At 34.4% G+C, this 19,359-nt stretch overlaps 3 protein-coding genes across 4 annotated transcripts; 2 read left to right on the forward strand and 1 right to left on the reverse strand.

Annotated features, from left to right (window-relative positions):
* Positions 1 to 137: 137 nt before the first annotated feature.
* Positions 138 to 4,448, reverse strand: LOC100265082 (3-hydroxy-3-methylglutaryl-coenzyme A reductase 1). Its single transcript, XM_002275791.5, has 4 exons — positions 3,041 to 4,448; positions 2,313 to 2,494; positions 1,139 to 1,485; positions 138 to 760 (listed from the first exon to the last, which is right to left on the reverse strand). The coding sequence occupies exons 1-4, from the start codon at positions 4,048 to 4,050 to the stop codon at positions 518 to 520; spliced, it is 1,782 nt and encodes a 593-aa protein (XP_002275827.1). The 5' UTR covers positions 4,051 to 4,448; the 3' UTR covers positions 138 to 517.
* Positions 4,449 to 11,006: 6,558 nt separating this feature from the next.
* LOC100242793 (Rossmann-fold NAD(P)-binding domain-containing protein-like) lies at positions 11,007 to 13,941 on the forward strand. Its single transcript, XM_002275526.5, has 6 exons — positions 11,007 to 11,315; positions 11,865 to 12,034; positions 12,287 to 12,472; positions 12,636 to 12,798; positions 13,199 to 13,388; positions 13,601 to 13,941. Exons 1-6 carry the CDS (start codon positions 11,201 to 11,203, stop codon positions 13,731 to 13,733), a joined length of 957 nt encoding a protein of 318 aa, XP_002275562.1. The 5' UTR covers positions 11,007 to 11,200; the 3' UTR covers positions 13,734 to 13,941.
* Positions 13,942 to 16,377: 2,436 nt separating this feature from the next.
* LOC100247939 (cinnamoyl-CoA reductase 1) lies at positions 16,378 to 19,004 on the forward strand. Of its 2 annotated transcripts, none has more exons than XM_002275495.5 (6): positions 16,378 to 16,631; positions 16,818 to 16,987; positions 17,249 to 17,434; positions 17,602 to 17,764; positions 18,339 to 18,528; positions 18,611 to 19,004. In XM_002275495.5, exons 1-6 carry the CDS (start codon positions 16,508 to 16,510, stop codon positions 18,747 to 18,749), a joined length of 972 nt encoding a protein of 323 aa, XP_002275531.3. In that variant the 5' UTR covers positions 16,378 to 16,507; the 3' UTR covers positions 18,750 to 19,004. The 2 variants fall into 2 exon arrangements, with proteins under 2 accessions (XP_002275531.3, XP_010664020.3); XM_010665718.3 differs by having other exon boundaries at positions 16,451 to 16,631; positions 17,237 to 17,434.
* The last annotated feature ends 355 nt before the right edge of the window (positions 19,005 to 19,359 follow it).

Below are 19,359 nucleotides of genomic sequence, written 5' to 3' on the forward strand. Positions count from 1 at the left end.
TTTTATTCATACAAGCACAGGCAATTAAACTGATTGTTACATGCCACAAACTAAAAGGTGAGTTTTCCCCAACTTTCATTCCACTGTAGAAAAAACTAAAATTAAAAATAAAAACACACCACAGAGAACACCAGACAGTCCCAAACAATTTCAGAAGTTCGTCTCTCCCCATACATAATACAAACAAATAACAGAGACAGCTAGAGGAAAGAAAAAAAAAATAATGGGAGAAGGCAGAAGCTAAAAATTCACAATTAGGACAAGATACAGACCAGATATTTGAAGGGGGCCTCTAAGCTCACAAATTGCAAAGGATGCTACAAAATACAGAGAGAGAGAGAGAGAGAGAGAGAGAGAGAGAGAGAGGGTGGACCAGAATTAAGAACAATAATTGATGTTACGCGTCTACCTTCTCAGCTTTCATAATTGCGTACTTTACAGCTATGACAGAAAGCAATTTCACATGGACTTAGCTTCTATTTCCATAAATTTCAAGTCTTCCGCTGGGGCTTTCTTTCTAAGAGGCAACTTTGGACACGTCTTTGCTGGATCTATTGTATTTCATGTGGCTCTTGACAAGCTGTCCGGCTGCAATGGCAGACATTAAGGAGAGCTCCCCGGCCAAAACTGAACCGGCTATGATGGTGGCCAACAGCTTTGAGTTTGATCCTGGTGACTCTTTGCTTGCACCCTTTACGCCCAGTAGGTTTAGACAAGCAGATTGAGATGGAAGTTGAGTCCCACCTCCAACTGTTCCCACCTGCAACAAACAAAAATCAAACAAGCTCTTGTGTTTGAAAAAGATAGTTCCAAGTATTTAAAATAACAGATACTTTAATTTCTTCCAATTCTCAAGATATCAAGTATTTCAAATTTTAGTTACAAAAAAAGGGAGAAAAAAAGGTTCAGCTGTTTCAATTTTCAATTGCATAAAAAGAAAGGTCCAGTTTTTGTTTAAAATATGGAGGGTTTAATTAAATAAAAGAAAATCCAATCTTAAATACTGAAATTGAAAGAAATCAGTACCGTCGATTACAAAACAATCCAAACATTCACTTTCTTGAATCCCAATTCACTTGACTTTTTTCAGTACAAATTAAAATGATCTGCATTAATGTAATATGAAATTTTCAATTACCTCGACAGAAGGCATGGTCACAGAGATGTGAAGATCCTTCCCATCATTAACAGCTTCCATCATTGTAATGCAGTGGCAACTCTCAACATTTTGGGCCGGATCTTGGCCAGTGGCTATAAATATTGCAGACACAATGTTGCCAGCATGGGCATTAAATCCACCCAGAGCACCAGCAACTGCAGAACCAGCAAGGTTCTTGAGCATGTTAAGCTCTACCAGGGCCGCTATGTTTGTTTTCAACACCTTCCTTACCACATCCTCCTTGATGACTGCCTCACAAACCACAGACTTACCACGCCCTTCAATCCAGTTTACAGCAGCTGGTTTCTTGTCTGAACAAAAATTTCCTGGCGCATAGGGAGACATGTACGACAAATCAATAGAGGCATCAAACAGAACTAGTAGACAGTATAACAATGTCAAGAACATAAATGCTGTTCTACTAATAATAAAAATAAAGTGGTCCAGGCCAAAATCATATTCCACTAAGGATAAAAATAAATTGGTCCACACATTGAAAGGGCCAACAGAAAATGACTCGCATCCAGACATGAACTAAAACAGCAACCAAATGAAATAGCCTTAGAATTTTAGATCAGACCTAAATTTACATCTTTTATATAAGCAGACAATCCTTGTCACCAATGAAAATCAATTGGTTAAACGGCCACCAATAGAACCAGCGCCCCTCAATCTCTAACTCTTACCTCCCAATACCCACCATCTCTCAACTTCTCAACACACACATGTATTCTCTACCTTCGTGCACAAACAAGCATTATGTATCATCCCTGCTGGCTATCTGTTCAAACCAGATCCAATTGTGGAGAGGCCCCTTAGTGTCTCTTGCCACAAATTTGAAATATCAACTCTTAACATCCCACTTAAAAATCATAGAAGCTGGTGTAGAATAAGTACACTTATAATCCAATTTGAAACCATGGTAGAAAGGGATTAAACACCTTCTAACATGGTTCTCCAACCATAGTCAAATATACAGCATATTCTACCTTATATAGTATAAGTTAAACGTTTATAATTATCTAATCCATGTGAAAATTAAGTACAAAAAATTTTGACATGTTATTAAAAAAGATGATGCGAATGACCATGCACGTAACTGAAGAGACAACTACTATTAATTAAGATGAGTGCTAAAATACAATGGGCTCACCAGAGATGCCAATAACATCCATGTCTGGGAAGTCATTTTGAAGGAAATCCAGGACATTTTGAACCCCTTTCGAAACCATGTTCATGCCCATTGCATCACCAGTGCTGCAGCTAAATCTTATGTAAAGATTCTTCCCCGCCATAGCACATTGAATACTTTGCAGCCTTGCAAATCTACTCGATCTAAAATCAAGAAAATGGAATATCATTGTAAAATGAGCACAGTTAAAACTAGGACACTTTCTGGCTGCTAAATCAACTTCAGGATTATCAGTGTTTGAGTTATCATAGATTGAAAAGAGAAAATCTCCACACAACTGGACCTAATAAAATCGTAGCCTTAGTTTAAAGGAGGGCTTTCCACCTCTTTTCTTGTTTCCCGAAAACAAAAAGACATCCAAGGAAGTTTTTGTTATTTCATTTCTTCTCGTTTGACCTAAGTAGTAGGGATGGAGAGATTTCCTCCGCCTTCCCATCAATCAAAAGAAGAAAAGAAAGTATATTGACCCAATACTCAACAGAGCTACAGATGCTGAATCAACCATCAACATCAGCTGATTTCAACATCAAACGTAATAACACCCATGTGATTGTATTTACAGAAATCGAAGGCAACATTCAACATCTAGTAAATATAAGATCGCACCCACATGAAAAAAAAAAAGGCAGGAGAGCGTAAAATAATCATCCATTGCATATAACATTTGAAAATAAATAAAACTAACTGACCTGTTAAAAATGACTGACAAAGTCTCGAAATTTTCCGGATTCTCCAAGAAAAACTTCAATTCTGCAGCCCTCTTTGCTGTCGCGAACCTCACCACTGGGGCTCTCGTCATCCCATCTCTCAACACCATGCTCGTTGCTCCACCAGACACATAGATCGCCTTACAACCTCTGTTGGTACTGGCTACCAAACACCCTTCCGTCGTCGCCATCGGCACCGAATACTCGAACCCGTCAAGTAACAACGGTCCGGCAATCCCCACGGGAATTTGCACGTATCCGACTGGCATCTCACAGCACTGCCCTAAAATTGCTTGGTAATCAAATCCTTCAAACGGCAGTTCCAGAAGCGACTTGCCTGTCAGTCTCTGCAGCGCCTCACGGCGAATCGACGCCGCGCGCTTACAGTCTCCGAGCTTCGATTCGAGCGAGTACGACGGAATCGTCCCGGAAACTACTAATTTAACGATATCCTCGTCCTCTTCGGGCAAATTAACCGGCGCCGGATCTACCATTTTAGACGGAGATGCAATGGCGGTGATCGGAGGCACGGGACATTCTATGGAGGCAGGGCACGGCCCGCGGCGGCGATCTTCATCGATGATGAAATGATTAGGAGCATCGTCGTCCACGTCCCAGGCGTCGTGAGAAGCACGCGAAATGAAAGATTGTACAAAATCGATGCCGAAGAAACCTAGGAGATAGATGAAGGATGCGATCAGAGAAACAATAGCGGCGATTTCGGAGAGAGTAACGACGTGGAGCGGAGTGTGCGTTCGGATCTTGTCGCGCCACCGGTGGAGGAGGTAGTACGCGACAGAGAAAAAGAGCGTGAAGAAAATGCCGTTGGTGAGGTAGAGAGGAAGAGGCAGTGCATCCGAGGCTTTTGGAGTCGGAGGCGAAGGTGGCCCGTCCACGGCCCCCGTCGGCTTCAGCCGGTGGTGCCGATCACTTTCAAGAGTGGCATCCGCCGTCGCACGCGGTGGCCTAGGAGGCCGACGGCGAACATCCATAAATATTCCGGCGGGGTGAAAACGGGAAATTCAACGAAAATATTCCGAGGTCCCAACAATCTTGGCTCGAAGGGATGAAGAAACATTTCAGAGTCGTGGGGCAACTTTATAGGACAGACGTCCGATAGTGGTGGGGACACTCCCACAGGGGTCACCTCCAAACGTCCCCTAAGTTGCACGTGCTTACTTAGTCGATCCACATGATCGTTGTCTAGAACTTTAGACAAATACATTCAAAAATAAAAAAATAAACTCATGCACAGTTATCCCCATCAAAGAGGTAAGTTGTAACCGCTTGTGTGTCAATTCCCTGCGCGTCCATTTTATTATCATATTCACAATCGTGATGATGCTCAAACTATTAAACCAAATTAAGAAAACAATGAGATTGAAAGGAAAAAAAATGCGCGTTACCATGCTACATTCCAAACTCTATTTTGAAATCAGGTAATTTTAAAACAAATTTTAAGTATTTTTAATATACAAATAAAAAAAATTAAATTTCTTTTATTTTCTATAAATATAAAGTACTTTTTATATATATACATAAAAATAAAATAAAATCATTTTCATATATTAAATTCTTAAATAAAACTTTATTTTAAAAAACAATATTCCTAAATATACTTTAAATAATTATTAGAAGTATACTAAAAATAGTATATTTATGATTGTTTTTATTTAAAGTGTTTTTTTAGGAGAATTACACATTATTTCATTAAACACTATATGATAATTTTTTAATACTATAAATGATTTTTAAATATTTTTAAAAATATTTATTAATTTTGTTAAATATCAGGGTGCTTTTGAAAGTATTATTAGAAAGCATTTCTAATTTATTGTTGACACTTTTTAACTAAAATCGTTGTATGAAATCCCTACCCATTCTAAGTATTCAAAATCTATCTATTGTTGACAAATCTAACGTGATTTTTTTCTTTTTATTGCAAGATGCAATCTGAACATTGTTTGAACGCCATGAGGAAGCCCCTTTCTTATTTCCCCTTTTAAGGTGAGTTTTGTTCTATTAAATTATAAAAAATAGAACATGCATATAAAGTCAAAATGCTATAAGTTCAAGTTTTTAAAAAGAGTATTAAAACTTGATTTGATGATACTTCTAGCAGAAGCATGAGATTCTCATCTTTTAATCAATAATAATCAACTCTGTATACTCACTTATTTTAATGATATCATTAATAATAATTTAATATATTTTATATTTTCAAATTATGTAATTTTTAATGCTTATGGTTGAAGACTAGTACGAATGTAAATACTAAAAAAATAAACTTAAGAAAAATCATGGTTAAAATTTGATCTAGGTCCAAAAACTTTTCTCTATATTGTATATGGGATGTCATAAACACTCTTTTATGTAAATACAACGTCTTCATTGTGTCCCACAATATTATGAGGTCAAATAGACAAACACCCTTACGAGGTCAAACAAATCTCACATCGAGGTCGGGGATTGACTTTAATACCATTTATAACAATCCGCTCTCAATCATATAAATATTATCCATTTTAAACCCAAAAGACCATCACGACTTTAAAACACATCTACAAAGTTACAATAAGTTTGTACTTATATAACGTCATAAACTTTCCTCCTATCCGACGTGAGATGTCACAAGGAGTACAGCTTAAATAAATAATTAAATTAATAAAATGTGTGACTCCAAAGATTTATAACATATTAATATAGTACACGAATCACTCCAAGGATTTATAACATATTAATATAGTATATGAATCACACACGGCAATTTTAAGTTTCATTCTTAAAAAATTGAGTTGCATGGGAGGAGGGGAAAAAGCAGTGGCGAAGTTTCCACGTTTCCAGTGGACTAGGGAAATTTATTCAAAATATCTCTCCTCCTAATTAATTCACATGGATTCTACCAAAATATCAAAATAATAAATGCTATGAAGTTATTTAAAAAATATAAAACTTTTTCCAGGCAATCATTTCTTAAAACATTCCATAAAAACTAAGAAAAAGAAAACCCGAATTTAATTTTCAAAGTTTAAAATTTGACTTTTATTATAATTATTCATGAATATGATTAAAACATGAAACTAAGGATAATTCTATTACATCAATTTAATATTTATGGAACTTGTAATTTCGACTCATGGCTCGTTGATGAGTGTATTTGCATTTAAATCGATTCTCATTTTTAATTTTAACAAAAAGTGGAAGACAAATTTAATTAAAAAGAAAAAAGAAAAGTACTTGGACAAGAAGTATATCAGTGTGACATTGATGCAAAGCTAGATTTTCAAGTCAAATAAAAATAATTGAAATGTGTTGAAGATGCATGAGAAAAAAGACAATAGAGTAGCTGAGCATTGGGCCATTAGCATCTCTCCAGCGTATTCTTTTTATTTTTTCGGTTGTTTAAGCATTTAAAAAATGCAATTAGGCTCTGATTTTCCTTTTGCTTACCTTTGGCAATCACTAGAAAGGTGCCATTGATTTAGCAGGCAGTTTTCAAGCTTTTTCTCTAGTGCTTTCCCGTGAACGCTCTGGTAAATTCCATCAACAACCCGAACCCGACCTTCCTTTTTTCTTTCGACGTAAGACAAAAAGAAGGCACCATTTTACACGTGGACCAAAGGGACTGTCAAACGACGATGCACCCCAAAGAATACTTGAGAATCCCCTCCAATATGGTATGGAAACGTTTAAACTACTTACAGGCGTATTTAGTGGTATCTGCTTTTTTGTAAATTTAATACATTTTTCAAAGATTTACATGATGATATTTATATTTTCGATTATCATTCAAAACACGCATTAAAAAGATGGTTACGATGCTTCAAATTTATTTTGAAAATAATTTGATTTTAAGGTAAATTCTCGTATTTAACGAAACAATTAACAAAAGTAGAAACAAGTTTTTATCTTAGGAAAAATAAAATGTTGTTTCCGATATTTGATTCCTAAACAAAATTTTATTTTTGAAAATGGGGGAGAGCACAAAAGTCTTTGACAGGTGCCTTGGGACGGGGATGATGTCACCAATCATCACCATCCTTTCATATATCATTCATTTCCTTCAAGAAATTTGTGACAAAACTACATATTTATCATTATGATGATCAATTACACATACTTAAGTCCCCTGATTCTCCTTTCTCATTCTCATTTTGCCACGATGCCATCAATCCCATTGGGAAACGCCCTCTTTCTGTACACCCCATTTGGGTTGGCTTCTTCAACGGTTGTTGCTCACAATTCTTTATTGATGTTTTTACCCTGGAATCAATGGCACCCACGTCTGCCTGCCTCTGTTGCCTTCCCTTCCGCAACTGGCATCCATCATCATCATCATCATCATCATATAAATTTCAAATCTTTGACAGTCTCCTTCTCATTTATTTTCATGTCCCCACTTCTCATTCTAACCATTAATTAAGGTTTTTGTTGATGGGAGACTTGGTTGGTGTTTTCGATAATTGTTTTCTGTTCTTGAAAACAAAAGTCCAAGTACAACTTTTATACTTTGAAGGGACTTGATGATTCTGGGAACTTGGAAGTCTTACATACCCAAAATTTTTTAATATGATCCATGAAAATATCTAAGTAATGAAAAAATAGGTACATTTAAAGAAGCTTGAAAGTCATTGAAAAAAAAAGGGAGAAAAATCTATATTTCATGATAATTAAGAAAGAAAATAAATTAAAATAAAATATTTAATTTATACATATTTTTCCTTTCTTGGACTTCCCTTTTATTTTTGTTGCTTAATTTTCAAATAAAGGGGAGAAATCAAAATTCAGGGGACTGTTTCAATTATTATGATAACAGCTTTAATTTTTTAATCTCATTTTTATTAGGTTGTTCAAAAATTAGCTATCATGGCAAATGCTTGGAAGTGATCACTCTCTTAGCATCTAGCAATTTTATCAACACACCATCTAACAAGCACTCCAACTACAATCACACAATCAAAAGCACTTCAAGAATTCTATTAGACATATAACCACCCCAATGTCTTGAGTGTACCAAACTTATCATCTTTTATAAATTTAGACTCTAATAGTATGTTAGACTACTAAACACTAAACTACAATTATACAATAAAAGTGCTTTAAGAGTGCATTTACGTATAATCTTAATACCTCAAATATATATCAAACTTTATCATCTTTTATAAATTTAGACTCTAATAGTATGTTAGACTACTAAACACTAAACTACAATTATACAATAAAAGTGCTTTAAGAGTGCATTTACGTATAACCTTAATACCTCGAGTATATATCAAACTTATCATATTTTATAAATTTAAACTCCAATATGATCTTAGACCATAAATTTAATTTAAAAGCACAGACTAATGGAGAATTACAATCCAAGCTAATTTTGGAAATACTTAATTTTATCATATTGCACATGGTGGGCAATGGCGAAAGGTTGAAAGAAAGAGGATAAAATAAAAGAGATGTATTTTAAGATGATTAAATTCAATTAGAATGGTAAATTTAGTGTTGGAATTTTTTATTTTTAAAATAAGAAAATAATAGTATTTTTTACATAAGATACTAACTCGGAACAAAATTACTATAGGTGCAAGATCCACTAGGCAAGTGTGAGATGTACTAGGTAAGCTGTCATTTTTTTTATTTTATGTTTCAATTTTAAGTTCTTAATCAATCCAATTCATTTATTTTATTTAGTGGATAAGCTCAACCTACCTAATTTTTACATGAATCATCCGAAAATGTATCAAAGTCAAATTTTAATCTTGAAATGGTCTCCTATGGAATGGTGACTCCAATATAAAGGACAGGATTGTCGGCAAAAATATCTAATCAACAATTGAGATGATAGTTGAAAAAACACAAAAGTTCTCAAAGTATTTTATAATTTTTTATTATTTCTCTAAACATTTTATTATTAAAAATTCATGGAAAAATAACAGGAAAGTAAAAAATGGGAAAAAAAAATTAAAATCAAGAGATTATTTTTATACCATACTTCAAACTCATTTAACTTATTTTTACTTATTTTATATAAAAATTAAATAATTTAAAAATATTTAACTTTTTAATTAATTTTAATTTTATTTGATTTTTTTATATTTTTTTATTATAAAACCAGGAGAAATCTATTTTCGTTATCATTCTTTTGTTTTTATTTAATATTTTCTTAAACCCAAACATAACATCTAATTTTTACCAAAAAATCGTGGCAACTGCATCCATCCTATGCAATTTCAATTTGCATAAAACTCATTGCATGAAGTGGTGAGCTTTTTGAAGAAAATTAGTAAATTAGATATGAAAATTCTTAATAAACTTAAAAAATAGCTTTTCATTTAATCAAAATTCAATCTGTAGCAGGGTTTAGTCTCAACCCAATGACACTATTTTCTCTTGTAGTTATTTCTCACAAAAACCTATAAATGCCCATCTTGTCTTGCTTCCTCCTAACCTTTTCTTTTTTCTCCATCACACTTCTTCCTCTCTAGCTTTTGAAAATTGCGATGCATGGTGGGCACCGACCAAAAAAAGTAAGGCACACGCTCTGAATAAAAAAAATAATCATAAAAGTATTTATTGGATACATATATATATATATATATATATATATATATATATTAAATTTATTTAACTTATTTTTTCCAGATATAAAAGTTTTTAATTAATTTTAATTATATTTTATTTTATTTTTCACATAAACTAAATATGAAAAAAAAAAATATTTTTTATTTTTTCTTCTATTATTATTTATTACCTTTTGAAAACCAAACATAATTTAAATGAATAAGATCAAGCTAATTAAATAAATCATAAAAAATATAATAAAATATTCAATCTCCAACTAAAAATCTATAAAATTTGGCCACATCATAAAATAGTGAATGTGATATGAATCTAGTTAGAATGGGTAGCCAAAAAGAAGATATGGGATCTTCAAAATGTTAAACAAGTCAACAACCAAGATTATCATTGACAACTTACAATTGTAACTGTTTTTGAAAATAATTTTGAAAGATAGTTTTTGATAATAATTTTTTAAAATTGTTATATGATTTTTATAGAACAAAAGTATATTTGAAAACCTAAAATATTTTTAACCTATTTTTAAATATGTTTTAAAAATAATTTTTATATCTAATGTTTTATTTTTAATTATTCTATATGTTTGTATAATTATTTCTTAAAATATTTCTAAAAAATCTAATAAAAACAATAGAAGACAATTAAAAGATATTACCTAAAAATATAATATTTTATAATCTTAAAAACAGAAAATAAAAATAGTTTTTGATTATCAAACTTTATTTCTGTTTTTTTTATTCTGGAGAAAAGAAATTTGTTATAAAAAACAGTTCTCAAATGGTCCATATTCGTGCTAGATAGCTGAATTAATGGGGTACTGTAAGTTCTAGGCTTGGTGACTGGCAGACCCAGCCCAGACCAAGCAAGCCTAAACATGCTCCCGTCCCAGCGGCCCAGCCCATACGGCCTGACCCATTTATTTATTTTTTATTATTATTTGGGTTTGGTACCACAATCAATGTCAGTGGATAGAGTCAGAGATGGCGACTTTTGTTTTAAGACGTTTGAGTCTTTGTGTGATTAGCTCACCCATGACGCCATTGATTCATCACACCACGTCGGCGTGTAGTTGACCGACTTGTTTTTTAGCTTCAAACTTTAATTTACGTGCTGGATAAATATATTGTACCCGTTTTATTTCATGCCAAGATTTTGATAATGGTACCAACTATTAAGATGGAAATGCAATTTTTAAAAACATAAGATTAATCCATGCTTTTTATACAAGACAAAGAGTTAGCATGTGTAGAAGTACCTTTTTTTTTTTTTTTTTTTAATTTTTAAAAACAAAAATATAAAATATATATATTCAAATAAGCGTCGAGAGTCTATTTAGTAATAGTTTTGAAAAAGCATTTTAAATGTTTAAAAGAAGCACAATATATAGATTTGAAATACTTCTATCTGTGGTCAGTGGTTCTAGAAGGGTGCCGCTAGGGTTACAGTTTAGAATCAACCAGATTATCACGACGTTTAAAATTCTGCGTCATGGCCTACATCCATTATATGAATAAAAGGGGTTGAAGCGGTGGGGAGGAGGAAGAGAAGCCGTGGGTTGATTTGATAATGGCGGAGAAGGGCAGAGTGTGTGTGACAGGCGCAGGAGGGTACATTGCTTCATGGGTCGTTAAGCTTCTTCTCTCCAAGGGCTACATTGTCCATGGAACTGTTAGAGATCCCAGTAACCTTCTCTTCTTTTCACCCCTTTATTCTCTGTTTTGATTTTCAAGGAAAATAGACACTCTCAATCTAATTTTCTTAGATTTCTCTCTTCTGGGTAATATTTATGTTGAGCTCATTTCATTGGAAAAAATTTCGCCTCTGATTTTTTTCATTTGGTTTCCCTTTTGGGGTTCTGATTTCCGATGTTCTCAACCCCAGTATTGCTTGAATGGCTGATTTAGGGAGTATTCGATTATTCATTAGTGCTTTATCTACTCGTCACAAGGTTCTTCCATTTCTGGGGAACTTTTAGTTTTCCATTTCCTGTTCCGAAGTTGTTTCCGCTGTTTACGAATGCTATTATGATTCCTGTCAAGGGGAAAAATCGGCATTTCCAAAATATAATAAAGTGATTTTATTCCCATGGGTCAAGCAATGCACCCTAATGATATATAGACAGAACAAAGCTTATGTTTAAGACAGATCTGTTCATACCAAAAAGAAATTTATTTCTTTGTTCAAAATTTTTTAAGGGGATTCATGTAAATTCGTTGAAAATGTCCTGCAGGTGATGAAAAGAATGCTCATTTGAAGAAACTTGAGAAAGCATCTGAGAACCTGAAACTCTTTAAGGCAGACTTGCTGGAGTACGGAGCTCTTTGTTCTGCCTTTGAAGGATGTGATGGAGTGTTCCATACTGCCAGTCCCGTCCCCCCTACAACTGTAGCAAATCCCGAGGCAAGCATATACTTCACTCTGACTTGTTCAATAGAATTACATGGACTTGGTGATTCCATTCTCGGTGAAACTCGTACATCTATACCCAAGAGTTGATGGCATTTTCCAGTGGGTCCCATCCAAGATAATTCTCAAAGAAAATAACCAAGGCAATTGAAGAATGCTGACCTTGTACAGTTGCTATAAATTCACTATGTAAGCATAACCTAGGTTCTTTATTTTCTGTCGCATTTTCAAATAGTTCTTTTGCAGGTAGAATTAATGGAGCCTGCTGTGAAGGGCACTCTTAATGTACTTAAGGCATGTGCTGAAGCAAAAGTTAAACGGGTTGTTGTTGTGTCCTCTGGAGCTTCTGTTATCATGAATCCTAGGTGGCCCAAGGGTAAAGTAATGGACGAGACTTGCTGGTCTGATAAAGAATATTGCCGGGCAACTAAGGTAGCCTGTTGAAAATTCAACCATACGTTGACAGCATAGTTTTGAAAAATACACTGGTTTCAATACACTGATATTGTTATTACTAAACAAGCAATTTTAAAGTTGTGCTCCTACAAAAAGTTTGTACATCTATGCTGAGTGCCAAATTCTATGTTTGTGCCAGAATTGGTATTGTCTTTCTAAAACAGAAGCAGAAAGTGTGGCCTTTGAGTATGCGAAAACAAGTGGGCTTGATGTTGTGACGGTTTGCCCTACCCTCGTTCTAGGGCCAATCCTGCAGTCCACTATCAATGCAAGTAGTTTGGTCCTCATTAAAATTTTGAAAGGTACTGTACTCACACTTTACCTAATTTACTAATGATGGACCTAGCAAGGCAAGGGTATTCCAAAGTCTATGTATAACATTTTTAGACTCAATTCTCTTCCCATGTGGAAACTTAGTCGGGATGTAGCATGGATGCATTATCCCAGTATCCACCCCCTAATTTTGAGGACAACTGCCCAATTCTCCAGCGTATTTTCATTTCTACTTGAGTAAGGCCTTGTTTCTGCTTATGGCATAAGATTCCGTGCCACTCTTTTGTTAAGTAATTTTTTCACAGTTTCAACTCCCATTGAATAAGCTCCCAAGACATTCTGGTCTAGGCTATTCCTCTTAAACATGGTTCATTGAGGCTATTGCTTTTCTCATTTGTGAACGGTATTACCTCTTATTCGAGCATGCAGAAGGATACGAGACACTGGAAAACAAGTTTCGGATGATTGTAGATGTACGCGATGTTGCTGATGCTCTACTTATCACATATGAGAAGCCTGAAGCTGAAGGAAGATACATATGCACAGCACACATGATCAAGGCGCGGGATTTGGTGGAGAAGCTAAGGAGCATTTATCCCAACTACAATTATCCGAAGAAGTAAGTTTCTTATTCCATGATGATTTTCTTTTTCCTCTTTTTATGGTGGTGGTGATTGGGAGAACTTCTTTGCATTGAAAAGATGTTTACTACCATCCTATTCCAAATTTTAGCTCCTTAACTCTTACTCGGATTCCCTTGATAAGAATATTAAGACGTGTTATCCTCCTTTCTAAGAAGTATACTCATTTATGCTGCTTTTGTACTGGCAGTTTTACAGAGGTAGAGGAAGTGGAAAATCTGAGCTCAGAGAAACTGCAGAAGTTGGGATGGAGTTACAGGCCCCTGGAAGAATCCCTAGTCGACTCCATCAAAAGCTACAAGGAGGCTGGCATCTTGGATTAGAAATAATTGACAGAAGGCCTTCTGGCTTAGGCAATATCGATGATTCCCAACTATTCTTGCCTAGGAATTCCCCTTTACATTGCAGTTCTGGATCATAGATACTAGTAGTACTGTTCTGTTGTTTATCTTATTGCCCACTTGATATTATATAAAAATTGTAACCTTGGAAAGGAGGTGAAGATGGTGGATTTTGATGGTTTGGACCTTTGCTTTTGCTTGCCAGGCTTATCATATCTTGTCTCGTTCAATGCTTACATCAATTGCTTGTGAAGAAGATGGAATATAATTGGCTAGTAGGCACAACTTGCAGGATTTCCCTTGGCTCTTTTGTGGAAGCCACTGATGTAGAACTATTTGTTGGATTAGACTACATGATTAAGGAATCCAAAACCGATATACCCCTTTTATTCCGATAGAGAAGCATTCATCATAATGATTTGACGCTACCCAACACCAAATGAATAGGTAAAAACCCAATTTATCCTTTGTTGAACGAAGTGATGACTGATGAGAAGGGTATTCATATCTAAACCAAAACAAGAAAAAATATCTGCTTGTTTGAGAATGAAAGAGTTGTCATTCTCCTGGTATAAATGAGGTCCCCCATTTTTCCTTGACATCAGAGTGGGCAGGGGGGACACATTATCTATCAACCAGCTCATCCAAAATACAGATGAGAAAACCCCAAAGTAAGGGAAACATGGTCCTTAATAACTCCATATCTGTTTTCATTTTATTAGGTTAGAATTTAGGGTTATTTTATTAAAAGGGTTTTTGAAAACTCAAATTTTGAAATTTAGGGTTTGTTTGGTTGTTGTTTTTAAAAACAGTTTTTGAGAATAGTTTTTGGTATTTTCAGACACACAATTGTGTTTGGGAACTTGATTCTGGAAAACGGTTTTTGTTTTTAGAAAAAAAAAAAAACAAAAACATGTTTGGTTGAGTTAATAAAAAAAGTTTTTTCAGAACAAGTAAAATAAAAAACATATTTTTTTCTTCAATTAACTTGATATCGTGAGCATATAAATAATTTTCAAATTCACATTTTATTAAAATTAAAAAATTATTCTCAAATTTATTTACACCAATTATAATTTTTGTTAACTTTTAGTAGATAAATATGAACATGGAATATGATATAGATAAATAAGGTAAAAAATTAATAAAATAAAAAATAATTCAAATATAAATATATTTTTTTATACCATTTAAAAATAATTATTGATTTCCTAATGCAATTTAAAATATTATAAGATAAAAAAATTACATAAAATAATAAATTAAAAATGATTCAAATGTAAATATAATTTATTTACCATATAAACACATGTCAGAAGATCAACATATAAATGTATCTTATACAAATCATGGTATTATTTATTAAATATGATATTGCATATAAATTACCAAATATTAAATTTGATGTTGCATATAAATTATAAAATTTACAAGTTTTTTTTTATAATGTATAAATTATCAATTACTAAATATTAATTTACCAAATATTAAATCTGATGCTACATATAAATTACCAAATATAATTTTACCAAATATTAAATTTGATGTTGCATTATAAATTATAAAATTACAAGTTTACCAAATATGATTCTCCCTATTCCAACAACCACTAGTAAATCCCTAAACCCAAAGGTTTCTTTCAAATCCCAATCATAGTCGAGGGTCATCGAAGCTGGAGAAAGAATGTCTAGTCCCAGTGTCGGCGACGATGAGTCACCATCCACTAGCATTGAAGCTCTTATGGTTCGTCAATTGTAGTGAGGTAAGGGAGGAGCCCTTATCCCCTAATCTCTCATCTTAATAGACTTCCAAGGAGGTAACAATTGTGTTAAACGGGAGAAATTAGGATTTGAGAATCTCATAATCGAATTCATCGTACTTAACATCGGACTTGGCACGGTCAGTGTCAAGGCGGGTAGGACTCGACCGAATCGTACCGGACTAGGCCGATATTTTGAATCCTATCACCACTGTTTTCCACCCTGCTGCCAAGCACTGTCGCTCACGGCATTTCCACCTGTAGCCTTGCCCTTCAAAGCAAAAGCACGGTCGTCAACGCCTTTCACACCCAAAACCATTCACTCACGCCAAGACCACCATAGTCAACCAACATGATTGTCATCTTCATTCTCCGTGACCTTCATTTCTTGCTGTTGAAAGAGAAACCACGTGTAGGGAAACACAAAAAACAGGAGAAGAAAACACGAAAAACAACTCTTCCTTTAATAGTGAAAAAAATAATCAAAACAACTTTTCTTTGTTCTCTTAAAAGAGGCTTTTCAACAACATGGAAAACACCAAAAACAAAAATCACCCCCTTTCCCAAACATGTTTTCAGTGTTTTTTTATTTTCCATAATAGAAAACAGGAACCAAACAGACCCTTAACTTGTTACATTTTTTTTACTTCATTTAAACAAAAATATTTTTATTATTTTCTTGTAAAAATTACTTTTTTAAAAAAAAAACCTACATATAAATGCTTAGAATAAAAACTGATATTTAATTCAAAAATAATTACTTTTCTTAAAAAAAATATAAAAATTATTAAATTCACAATTTAAAAATTATCTCATCGTTTCTAACAAAATATTTTTAGAATATTAAGTGGTTATTTTATTGTTGCTCGGCAATTTTTATGAGCATGACCTGGAACTTTGACTCTTCTGATGAGAAAGTGACAAGTAGACTAGCATATATGGCACCACCACTGATCAAAGCCCCAAGCCAACTGGTTCTTGTGCGTTTCTGAGAAAGATGGAAGGGAAGGCAGAGAAGGAGAGAGTGTGCGTGACTGGTGCAGGAGGGTATATAGCTTCGTGGGTCGTCAAGTTTCTCCTCTCAAAGGGTTATATTGTTCATGGAACGGTCAGAGACCCAAGTAATATCCTCTGTTCTCCCTTTCATTTCTGTACTTTTTTTTTTTTTTTTTTTTGGAAAATAAGTCTTTACCATCATTTTTATTACTTCGGAGCTCTTCCTATTTTGATTACATATTCTATTGGCCAAAAACTGTGTAGTTTTTCTGAAAATTTTCCTTCTATTCCTATTAAAACTCTCTTTTCAGGTGATGAAAAGAACAGCCATCTAAAGAAATTGGAGAAGGCTTTGGAAAATCTTCAACTTTTTAAGACAGATTTGCTGGACTATGAAGGCCTTTGCGCTGCCTTTGCTGGATGCTCTGGGGTTTTCCATGTTGCCAGCCCAGTCCCTATTGGCCCAATATCTAACCCTGAGGTAAGATCTATGGATACAAGACAAAAGAAAAAACTCTAGTTTCTCCTTGGAATATGCAATTCTCATTGTTTCATACTCTCTTTAATTATCTGCCTTTAATTTGTTGCATGATCTCCATGTTAACTTCTTCAATTTTACATTTCTCATTGTTTATTCATTCATTCATTTATTTGCTTCCCCAATTCACCAAGTCAACCATAATTCAATTTCCTTTGTTCATTTGTTTATATGGGGTCTTATGTGTTAAAGAATTTTACCCAGGTGGAACTGATTGAACCAGCTGTAGTGGGCACGCGTAATGTCTTAAGCGCATGTGAGAAGGCCAAAGTGAAGAAAGTTGTGGTTGTTTCATCCGCTGGTGCTGTCGCCATGACCCCCAACAGGCCTAAGGATCGGCCCATGGACGAAGAATGTTGGTCTGACCTTGAATATTGCAAGGCAACTCAGGTAACCATTCACATGAAACTTTTGCTTCTGTTATTGAAATTGTGCTCTCTCTTCTTTTATTCAATACAATGCATAAATAAACTTAATTTTACAAATGTTGTATGTTTATTTATATATTTTTCTTCAAGGATTTTGTGGTAAAGTTGATATTACAATATGAATGGCAGAATTATTATTGCCTTGCCAAAACAATAGCAGAGAGTGAAGCCCTGGAGCATACAAAGAAAAGCGAGCTCAACATTGTAACAGTTTGTCCATCCTTTGTATTCGGGCCAATGCTGCAATCCACAATGAATGGCAGCTGCTTGCTTCTCCTATCATTTATGAAAGGTTCTTTTTCATACTAAATCCATCTCTTTTAGGCATACGCTACTTGTTCTGTAACTTAAGAATAGAAAAAGACCGATGCTATTGGCCGATGGGGCTTGATCCAACGCCCAAGATGCAGATGGTATTGGCCCAACTACACAGTTTATATCTATGTTGTGGGAAAAATCCCAGGGGGATGTAGTGCAAACAAAAATTGAGAACATTGCATTGAGGTAGGCTAGTGGATGGAAACGGATAGATGTTTATGATCTGCTATGGAAATTGGGTCTTGGGATAACCATCTCTGTCAAAGTTGGTGAGATTGTTTAACTTTGTTGCCCCAGAGCTGGTCATCATGGCTGTTGAGTCTCGTGTTAGTCTTGTAGCAGAGTCGGAGTTTGAGTCTGTATCCCTTGTAGAGTGTTTTGACCATTCAGTATCTTTTTCTACTCATGGATGTGCATCGACCATTACAGTGACTTGACCTTTTGCTTGAGCATGTATTTGTGTCCTGTGCTAGGCATATGTTAGACTTTCAATAAACATCTTATTTTTGGTAACTCTTCTATTTATTTTCCTTGGTTTCGATTTTCAGATGGTGGCGAATCAGTGAAAAATATTGTTTATCCTGTTGTTGATGTGCGCGATGTGGCTGAATCAATTCTGCTGGCATATGAGAACCCTAATGCAGTGGGAAGATACATATGCTCAGCACACTCAATCCAAGCTCAAGCTTTAGCAGAGAAGTTGAAGGGCATGTATCCCAACTACAACTACCCTAAAAGGTAAGTTCAACTCCATTTGACTAAGGCCTTACCTTAGAATCATGAAAAATACTAGTGAGAAAAATGGTGTCTGTACTTGCAGTTACATTGAAGATGAGAAGGATGTTGAGTTAAGTTCAGAGAAGTTGCAGAGGCTGGGGTGGAAGTATAGGCCGTTGGAAGAGACACTTGTGGATGCAGTTAGAAACTATGAAGAGAATGGCTTCTTGGTTGAACACTAGTCCGTATCCCAGAGGGTGGGTGCTGCTGAAGCATTTTCAGAACCATGTCCACATTTGGTGGTTGCTCTGCATTTTTAATCTCTGTCACAATTCAATGAAAGACTTTGTATTCTAAAAGCAGTTGTTGATCGTGAACTTTTTAGAAGAAGAAGAAACAATGGTGCTTAAAGAATAAGCATCGGTTAAATTTGTGTCAACACAAAATATTGAGAATGCTCATTGAATAGGAGATCTCTGGTTGAATCTTTATATCAATATTGATTTGATATTTAATCTTGGAAATGGGAACGATTTGTGTGGAGAATTGGTAGAGGAGTTGTCATTAAACAAAATTTTGTTCCTACCAGTGAAAACTACTTTAAAAAACGATATCCTACAGACTTTTATGCTCTTCTATATTGTATCGATAACACTTTAGTTTTCAAACAAATTTATACTTCTCAGCTTAAGAAAAATAACAAATTTAGACTTCTCAAACCTAAAGAAAAAATAATATTACAATTACATGGACCTAGTTTTGCTTTTGTTTTGATTCTTTTTACTTGCTTAAAACATTTTGAAGGCCTTCTCTTCTGCGTTTTTCTTTTGAACCACAAAAAAATAAAAAAAA

This window comes from Vitis vinifera, chromosome 18, assembly GCF_030704535.1.
Source record: "Vitis vinifera cultivar Pinot Noir 40024 chromosome 18, ASM3070453v1".
Taxonomy (NCBI): Eukaryota; Viridiplantae; Streptophyta; class Magnoliopsida; order Vitales; family Vitaceae; genus Vitis; species Vitis vinifera.